At 42.1% G+C, this 10,411-nt stretch overlaps 1 protein-coding gene across 1 annotated transcript; it reads left to right on the top strand.

The window, feature by feature from the left end:
- Nucleotides 1–7,809: 7,809 nt before the first annotated feature.
- LOC109816943 (uncharacterized) lies at nt 7,810–10,090 on the top strand. The gene is made up of 2 exons (XM_083061523.1): nt 7,810–7,852; nt 9,645–10,090. Exons 1-2 carry the CDS (start codon nt 7,810–7,812, stop codon nt 10,088–10,090), a joined length of 489 nt encoding a protein of 162 aa, XP_082917649.1.
- The last annotated feature ends 321 nt before the right edge of the window (nt 10,091–10,411 follow it).

Below are 10,411 nucleotides of genomic sequence, written 5' to 3'. Positions count from 1 at the left end.
AAGCCTGCAGAGGCTTCCTAAATAATACTCTGGGATACATAAGATCCCCAAATCCCCAGTCGCCTACTCAAGAGGCGTTCCTACAAAAAGAAAAAATCAAAAATATCAATAAATATTCCCCAAGCGGAATCCGGCACTCAGCCGAACACTGAACTTCAAATCCCCAGTCGCCTACTCAAGAGGCACTCCTTCAAAAAGGAAAACCCAAAAAAAAAGAGAAGAAATCAATAACAATTCCCCAAGCGGAATTTGGCTTTTTCAGCCAATCATCAAACATCAAGATAATTCGCCTACTCAGAGGCACTTCCTTCAAAAAGCAAAAATCGAAAAGATCAATAATCATTCCCCAAGCGGAATCCGGCTCTCAGCCTATCATTGAACATCAAGATGATCTGCCTAACAGAAGAGGCCAATCACAACCAATGACAAAATCCCCTGGCGGATAACAGCCTACACAGAGGCAACAAAATCCAAAAATTAAAAAGAGTTACCCGAATAAGGATAACCGGGATACTCCACCAACGTCCGAAGGACGTCAGCCAATCATAAGGCACTGCTCATCTCAGAAAGAGCATCTTCGTGTCTACACCCCAAGGAAACAGAAATTCCTCAATGGGCGCCAACTACTCAATGGAAAGTTGGGACACAAGAACCTATGAGTAACCGCACATCCCCTAGACGGATCCCTGCGTTATCCAGCCCTCAGTGGCACAAAAATCAAAAACAATCGTCGAAGCAGCATCGTGGACTGTGGAGACAAAATCAACATCCAGAATCCCCAGCGGATAACAGCCTATACAGAGGCAGCAAAAAACAGAAAATCAAAAAGAGATACCCGAATAAGGATAAACCGGGATACTCCACCAACGTCAAAGGACGTCAGCCAAACATAAGGCATCGCTCAATTCAAGAAGAGCATCTGTGTCTACACCCCAAGGAAACAGAAATTCCTCAATGGGTACCAACAATGCAATGCAAGTCGGGGCACAGGAACCTATGAATGACTGCACATCCCCTAGACGGATCCCTGCGTTATCCAGCCCTCAGCGGCACAAAATCAGAAAAACCGTCGAAGCAGCATCGTGGACTGTGGAGACAAAATCATCTCAAAGCCTAAAAGGCAATACTCAGCTACCCAGTTGTCGAGAGCACCGAGGTATGCACCAGCCTGGAGAGGCAATACTCAGCTGCCCAGTTGTCGAGAGCACCGAGGTATGCACAAGCCTGGAGAGGCAATACTCAGCTGCCCAGTTGTCGAGAGCACCGAGGTATGCACCAGCCTGGAGAGGCAATACTCAGCTGCCCAGTTGTCGAGAGCACCGAGGTATGCACCAGCCTGGAGAGGCAATACTCAGCTGCCCAGTTGTCGAGAGCACCGAGGTATGCACAAGCCTGGAGAGGCAATACTCAGCTGCCCAGTTGTCGAGAGCACCGAGGTATGCACCAGCCTGGAGAGGCAATACTCAGCTGCCCAGTTGTCGAGAGCACCGAGGTATGCACCAGCCTGGAGAGGCAATACTCTGCTACCCAGTTGTCGAGAGCACCGAGGTATGCACAAGCCTGGAGAGGCAATACTCTGCTACCCAGTTGTCGAGAGCACCGAGGTATGCACAAGCCTGAGAGGCAATACTCAGCTGCCCAGTTGTCGAGAGCACCGAGGTATGCACAAGCCTGGAGAGGCAATACTCTGCTACCCAGTTGTCGAGAGCACCGAGGTATGCACAAGCCTGAGAGGCAATACTCTGCTACCCAGTTGTCGAGAGCACCGAGGTATGCACAAGCCTGAGAGGCAATACTCAGCTGCCCAGTTGTCGAGAGCACCGAGGTATGCACAAGCCTGAGAGGCAATACTCTGCTACCCAGTTGTCGAGAGCACCGAGGTATGCACAAGCCTGAGAGGCAATACTCTGCTACCCAGTTGTCGAGAGCACCGAGGTATGCACAAGCCTGAGAGGCAATACTCTGCTACCCAGTTGTCGAGAGCACCGAGGTATGCACAAGCCTGGAGAGGCAATACTCAGCTGCCCAGTTGTCGAGAGCACCGAGGTATGCACAGGCCTGGAGAGGCAGTACTCAGCTACCCAGTTGTCGAGAGCACCGAGGTATGCATGAGCCTGGAGAGGCGACGACTAATACTCAACCTGGAGAGGCTACTCAACAATTTTCCACCGGAAGATGCTACAAGTCAGAAGGTTGGCACATCACCCGGACAATTGGGTCAACTCCTTTACTTGTCAGCCGGTACACCAAAAGACCGTTTGACTAAGTAAAGGGGGGGCAGCTGTAGACCCCTAAAATTGTCCGGGTCGGAAATAAAGCTTGAAGACTCTCGAAGACTGAAGGAAGATCAGCCAGAAGGACTCCTGGAAGGCCCTAGGAGGGTTCTCTGTAGGTCTAGAGGTCTTAGAATAGCTCAAAATAAGAAAGTGGAGGGAATGAAGCCCAATACGGCCGTACTGAACTTAATACGGCCGTATTGAAGCTTCAATACGGCCGCAGTGAACACAATACGGCCGTATTGAAGTTTCTGAAACTTCAATACGGCCGTACTGAAATCAATACGGCCGTATTGAAGCTTCAATACAGCCGCGGCGAACTCAATACGGCCGTATTGAAATTTCTGAATTTCAATACGGCCGTATTGAACTCAATACGGCCGTATTGAAGTTCAAAAATTTCAATACGGCCGTATTGGCTCCATAGGCCGTACTGCGCCTCATTCCTATAAATATGACGTCAATTGGACGTCATTGGACACTTTCACACACAGTTTTAACCCTCTCCTTGAGTATTCTGGGGTTTTTTGAGCAGTGCTCTCCCTAGAAATCACTTGGAGAGTTGATCCGACGAAGTTCTTGAGCCCCGAGCCATTTTTGCTTGAGGATCGAACCTAGTCGAAGGGAAATCCTCCGGATTTCCATAGTTAAAATTTTATAGGAGGGAGCGAGCGGGCTTGTAGAGCGAGGGAACGCCAAAAAGCTTCCCAGTTTTACTTTAATATATAAAAGCACGCTTCAAAGGTTTCTTCTTAAATCCTTCCTTTTACTGCTTTCTGTGTGCATATTTAACTGTCATCATGTAGATAGTTAATTTATAATCGCTTATAATAAATAGGGGTAATTTAGTAATTTTACACTGTTATTTTAGAAATAATCTGTCATAGGGAACCCGAAAGGGGCGCTGTGGGGTGCTAACACCTTCCCCACGCGTAACCGACTCCCTTACCCGACTCTGGTTGTAATGGCCGAAGTCGATTTTTGAATCGATTGCCTTATCCCTTTTTCCAATGTTTTGAGTAAAATATTGGTGGCGACTCCACGAACCTTCCTTTTACGAAAACCACTAATCCATGGAGGGTCCCGCTTGGGATTAACATGGATTGGTGAGCCTTTTAATAAATAAATTGGATAAGATCGACAAGGTCTCAGTTTGAGAACAAGTCGTTCTAATAATCCAATACATTTTCAAAACTAAAATAAAAAGCGACCTCGAACGTCTTCGCGACCGCCGAGGCCCGTTTGGGCCGGTGGCGACATTCCCACAAGAACCCACAGACCACTCTAATTCATATCAAAACTTATCTATTTTTGAAATTAAACACATATTCACACTCAGCAAACATCAAGGAACACAACAGAAAACTCAGAAGCCAAAACAGAAAACATTCAAAATTTGCTTGTTTCTCTTAGGGGGATTCCTGTAGGAAACCATAAAGCACTCTAATCCATATCAAAACATATTCAAACTCAAAATTAGACATACATCCATGCTCAGTAATCATCAGAGAACATAACAAAAAACTCAGAAGCCAAAATAGAAAACATTTAAAATTTGTCTTTTTCCTATAGGGTTTCCCGCAGGAACCCATAAAGCACTCTAGTCCATATCAAAACTTATCTATTATTGAAATTGAACACATATTCACACTTAGAATCATACAAGGAACGCAACAGAACAGTCAAAAAACAAAACAGAAAACATTCATAAAGTGTCTGTTTCCATAGGCTTACATCAGGCATAGGATTAGGGGTCAATCCAACTACCTAACATATATTCCCACACCCCCAAATGAGGTCTCTCACTCCCCCCTTACCTTTATGAGTAGAAAACAAAGTACGTGCGGTTCTCCAGTGACCTCCTCCTCATGCTTCTCTTGAGTCTTTAGAGCACACGCGTAGAAAAGAAGGAGAAAGTGAGAAGCATGAAAATAACTTCTGACAACCTCTAAGATCCTCATTCGCTTGGTGATTTCTGTACATCCATGTTAAGGAAATAAATTTTTCAACATCAGTAAAAGGGTTCACATAAAAACCTTTAGAAACATTCTTCAATATCCAAAATATTTTGAAAATAAAACTTAAGAGGTTACAAAATGTTTTCAAAATAATAAGTACAACTCCATCTACAAATAAAATCTATGTCCTAGAAATCCTCTGTCCCGATGTCACAATATCGTAGCATACCCGTAATTCAACTGTTGGCATTCTAGATGTCACTCATAGCCAAATCTTCCTCACCTAAAACATCCACAAATTGTATGGTGAGAAAAGAAAACATCTATATGTAAAGCACATACAAACACACCACAATGTAATTTCTTCATAACTCATTACATAATAAAAATTTACAATCATTTCTACATATCATAATTCTATCAATCATGCATCAACTTCACATAACAATTTCACAATCACACCAATCCATCAAAAATCTTGCAATTAACACTATCATTTTCACATTCATAATCCACACAAATCTTACAATTAACACTATGCCAAGGCCACGCCACATCTGACATAAGTGATACGGGTTAATTGCCTCACTCATCCAACACTATGTCAAGATCACGTCGTCCTTGTAGCATCACTTATCCAAGGATCGTGCCATCCCTGGTCATTAGTGTGAGGAATCACAATCAAATCACAATCCACACAAATCTTACAATTAACCCTATGCCAAGGCCACGCCACAACTGACATAAGTGATACGTGTTAATTGCCTTACTCATCCCACATTATACTAAGGTCACGCCGTCCTTGTAGCATCACTTACTCAAGGGTCGTGCCATCTCTGATCATTAGTGTGAGAAACCACAATCACATCATATTCACATTCAATACAACATCTCATCTCATAACTCAAATTCCATATCACATACAGATAAGTCTACACAATACAATGATTCACATACCCTTCAAGCAATTCACCATGAATACACATCTATAACAATAATATAACAATAATATTTATAAATTAATATAAAACTCAATTAATTCACCAATTTAATATAATATTAAATCAAATAGGTAAAACTTCCAATTTTTCCAAAACCTAACTCACAGACACTTTTCTACAATTTCGTTCTCTCTCCCAAATCATCATTTTCACAAATTAAATATATATTTCTAATCCTCAATACACGTAAAATCTAATGGGATTCTCAATTCCTCAAACAGAAATAATTATAAAATTACCTTCCAAAACTTAACTCATGGGCACTTTTCTACAATTTCATTTTCTCTCCCAAATCATCATTTTCATGAATTAAATATATATTTCTAATCCTCAATACATGTAAAATCTAATGGGATCATCAATTCCTCAAACAGAAATAATTATAAAATTACCTATAATCCTAAGGGATTCTTCCTCTACCCAATTCCCTCATTTAACTCTGTATACAAATAATTTCCCTTTCCCCCGTACCTCGATATGCAGTAGCCAAAACTAAAGTAGGATCTGGTTGGTCTCCTCCTCTAGGTTCCCCTCGGTCTTCAAAGAATGTAGAAGGAAAAGAAGTCAGAACTGAAAGAAGTGGGACTGAAAGGAGTGCCTTTTGGGAGTGCCAGAAAGCTCTATATATAGGCATCAGGCATCACCGGAATGACCCGTTTCAAATCCGGAACGGCCTGTTCTGGACTCTGACGGCATGTGTAAAATTCACATCTAGAACGGCCTTTTCTCAAACCAGAACGGCCCATTTTGGGGTTGCATTTAACCCATAACGGCCATGTATGGAACGGCCCGTTCCCAACTAGGGTTTGTTAGAAAAGAATGGCTCAATCCAAGAGGGGGTGAATTGGATTTTATGACACTTAAAATTTTTTCAGAGTTCTAAGGATCTTTATTTCAACTTAAACTTTTCTAATATGAATTCTCAAAGAAGTTCCTTGAAAGACTTGCCAATGGGAATGAATCCTATATGCTTTCTTGATTAAGTTCAATGTTAAGAACACTTAATATGCAACACTTTGGTTCATTTTAAAGCAATGTTATGCACACAAACTTATTAATCAAGATCATCCACTTTAACACTCAACCAAGATTTTTCTTAATGCAAAAATATGAGTGAGAGAGAAGAATGCACAAGTATTTTATCTTGGTTCAGCCACTCCACATGTGACCTACACCCAGTCCTCAATCATAACCTGATCAAGATTTGTTCCACTATCTCAATGAAGAAGTTTTACAAGCATACCACACATGCATATACTCCTACATTCAAGATAACAACTTTCTTGCCCCCAAGAAAGCACTTCTTGTAGAAACCCACTATAACCCCCCCCGGTTCTGGTTCAGGAAAGGGTCAACGCAAGGATCTTACTTCGAAGCAATCTCTGGAGTTTTCCCTTATCCGAACGGGTCTTGCAAGAAAATAGGATTTCATATTGAGCTCCAAATATTCGCTATTGGGATAGGATGGTTCCTACTAGCTCTCCCCCCTAAGAACCGCACGTGCGAGTTCCCCCGCATACGGCTCAAGTGGCGAAGGTTTGAGCTCGACCGCTAACGAGCCCCTATCAGAGAAAGCCTTGGTAAAGTAAAGCGCGAACTTTCTTTTAAGTTAAGGCGCGCATCCTCTTGCTGGGAGAGGAACGAATCCTTCGCGCTTGGTAAGCGCTTCGCTGTAGCCAAGCTTACTGCTAGCCTATCGCCTAGAGCCAAGCTTCGACCGCGACTGCTCGTCGCTTCTGGGCGCCTTATTCCGTCACCCGAGATCCAAGTCAGCACCGGCAAAGATCTCTTCCTCGCGGCCGGGCCGGCTTGGAAGCAAGCTACCTGTCGCCTATCTCACCCCCTTTCTTATTGCGAGACCTAGATCATTTATTGTCTGGCGATAAAGAGAGGCCACATTCTCGTCGGCGATACAAACATCGTCTCCAAGAATGGCATACCTAGTAAAGCGCTGTCCTGGGTACACCTTCTCTGCACAATAAAACATCACTAAGTGATGTGTTAAAGTGAAGAGAGGCCAAGAAGACAGAAAGCCAAGAGGTTGTCCTACTCTAAAGAATACGACACCTCGAACTGAGCGAAGAAAGGGTACTTCATAGATTTGCTGAAGATTGCATCTAAACAATCTCCAACAGACTTACCAAATAAAGTTCTAATAAGGTTAGTCTTCAGACTGAGGGGCCACCTATCGGTGGCAGACTTCAAGTCAAAAGAATAAACCTTACTGAAACCTTTTCATCTATCCAACGAACGGTCGGAGCTGATTAAAAGTTCCATCCATTGGGATAGACCGAAGCGTGTCCATGAGGAAATCATGAAGAGGCTTCAATACCCTTTCACAAAGTTACCTATGGCGAATATCTGTCTCTTACCAGCGCCAGCCTCGGTAGATTGCGATAGTCTACCAGGGGAGCCTGAGTCAATAGACTCACCGAAGTGTCTAGACCCGAAAGAGAGTGGATGGTACTCTCAGCGGTCTCTGTAGACCATGGAGATATCTCTTCATTCTTTCTTTTGGTCATAAGGGTATCGGATAAAGGGGGACCATAGAGGAAACCCTGCATCATAGTCACAATGGCTATTGATGTACAAACCAAACGATTTCATGACGCAGATGGTAGGGTAGAATATTCCTCCACGCGTCTTTTCACCTTTACGGCCTCCACGAAGGTCTCGCTTTCCAAGTTGGCTCCCAACGTACCCCCTGACACAAGGGAGTTGAGAGAAAACTAGGACAGTACCTTAGGATCAGGTCTTTAGATAAAGCGACAATATCATTTTTTTATTTAGACTGTCTTGGCAGACCGGTGGAAGGGGTGACTATCTATTTCAATATCGATCTGTCAATCCGTTTCGCCAGGCGAATAGCCCGACAAAGACTAAAGACAGATATATATGAAGCCATAAGTCGGCCTTCTGATCCTTCTTCATAAGAATTTTGCGATGGAAGGAAGGTATAATCTTAGGGTATCCTGACCTCGTCAGAGACACTGGCACAGGTAATAAACTGTGCGACTGACTGACCCCTGCATACGCTTGCTTACAGCAAGTAGCTGCTTGTTTTAGATATAAAGCAGTAAACAGAGGGCCAGATCGTCGGTTTAACTGAATTACCTGTTTGGCTACGAGGTATGCTCCTATACAGAGTTCCTTGGTCAGACCGTCGGTAGCTATTATTAGTATTATAGATACTAATAATAGCTACTAATAAGATTTTCCAAAATCTTGTGCCATTTGATGGTCTTAAGAGACAACTGTTTGTCAAACAAATACCTGGAAAAATTAATTTTCATGTCTTTCCTTATCCGGTTGGGGTACCTGATGCAGAAGTCAGTCATTGGACTAACTTGAGACACCTACTCAAGATTTCCCTTACACTTTGCACAAGGAATTAAAGGAACAAATTCACCTGGAACCTTAACAAATCAGACTGTGAATTCCAAAAGAAAATCTTAATCTTTCTCTCCCAAGAATGTAGTGATGAAGATGATCTTTTTCAAAGCATTTCACAAAATGTTTTTCTTCTTGGTTTCACAAAGAAAACACTCCAAGAAAGTCACAAAGACTTCACAATATAGTTTTTCTCTCGTTGATTCTCAATTCATTCTCTGTTTTGAAGTTTCAAAGTGTGAAAGCTATTTATAAAAAATTTAGAACCAGATAATCAATTATTTTAAAGGATAATCGATTATTTTGCTCTTCATAATTTCTGGAAATCACTCAAGAATAGAATAATCGATTATTTTGCGGGATAATCGATTATTCCAGAGAGTTCTTCCTGAAATAATCAATTATTTCACAGATAATCGATTATTATAGCAAGGCTTTTTCACCTGTTGTTGGAATAATCGATTACTTTATGATAATCGATTATTTTGAGTTAGCTCTCAAAAACTCAATTTTATACTTCAAAAATCTTTCCAAGTATTTTAAATCATCATCATACTCAGTCTTAGTCAATTTAGATTAAGATTAACTCATGCACAAAGCACACACATGCAAAATAAGCTAATCAAAACAATACAACTCATAAGAACTTATAAACTACTCCTATTACACATCATGATAGTCATATCTTCTTCTTGACTAGTTTGTGTCCTTGGTCAGCTTCAACTTTCAGAATCCACCTTTTGTTATCATCAAAACTCTCATGCTCTCTCATACTTCAGAGCTTAGTTGATTCACTACTCCATGAATCTCAACGGGGTTATGGGCCATTTTGGTGGTTTGGAACATCCAGTTCCAATTTGGGAACGACCTGTTCTGGACCACCAAAAATAGGTCTTTTTAGTAGTTTGGAATGGCCCGTTCCAGTTTGGGAACGACCCGTTCTATGCTATTAATCACTTATATTGGGCTTTTGGGCCTTCATACAATCTGTGAAAATTGGGTTGTTACATGTTGGAAAGGGGATATTCTTGCTATCAAAATTTCGGAGGATGCCTATCAAGAAGGCCTTGCTCGATGTTCCAATCACCTTCTTGGAAGAGTGCTCTTGAATAAGGTTCAAAAACCACTAAAGGTTGTGGAGCTAAAGGAGAAGTTGGCTCAACTATGGAAACATATTGCTGGCTGGAGTGTCATCTCACTCGGTAAATGTTTCTTTGAATTTGAATTTCTACACCAAGGTGATCTTGGACAAGTTCTTGCAGCAGGTACATGGAACCTTGATCCCGGGCTATTAAGGCTTTTCCTTTGGAAACAAGATTTCAGCCCAAGAAAATTCAAGAACACTCTTGCCCAAGTTTGGTTGAGAATTTCTGATCTGCCACAAGAGTATTGGTGCCCTAGGACCATCCTCTCCATTGCTTCAAGTGTTGGAACTCCAATTGCATTGGACCAGGCAAAGTTGTAGAGAACCTATGGTCATTTTGCCAGAGTTCTTGTTGAAATCAATATGACAGAGCCTTTACTGGATCAACTGTTGGTAGAGAGGGAAGGCTTTGCTTTTTATGTTTCTTTGGAATTTGAAAGAATGCCCACATTTTGTTCATCATGTCTATGCATTGGTCATGTCTCTTCTGCTTGTAATGCGCAGCAATCCGTAGGTGTAGCTGCCAAAAAATAGCAAAATATGGATGCTGCTGTTGTAAAGGGAGCTGTTGCTGACCCTCCATTAGGTGCAGCTAATAAATCTGCAGCAGTTGCTAACCCTGCACCGTCCAATGGTAAGTCT

This window comes from Cajanus cajan, chromosome 8, assembly GCF_000230855.2.
Source record: "Cajanus cajan strain Asha chromosome 8, NIPB_CcT2T_4, whole genome shotgun sequence".
NCBI lineage: Eukaryota > Viridiplantae > Streptophyta > Magnoliopsida > Fabales > Fabaceae > Cajanus > Cajanus cajan.
This window is presented reverse-complemented; position numbering and strand designations above follow the sequence as displayed.

Coding starts and splice junctions, on each gene's coding strand:
- LOC109816943 (XM_083061523.1), top strand. CDS start 7,810: ATGGCTATTGATGTACAAACCAAACGATTTCATGACGCAGATG. Junction 7,853..9,644: donor ACGATTTCATGACGCAGATG/GTAGGGTAGAAT, acceptor CATGTTGGAAAG/GGGATATTCTTGCTATCAAA.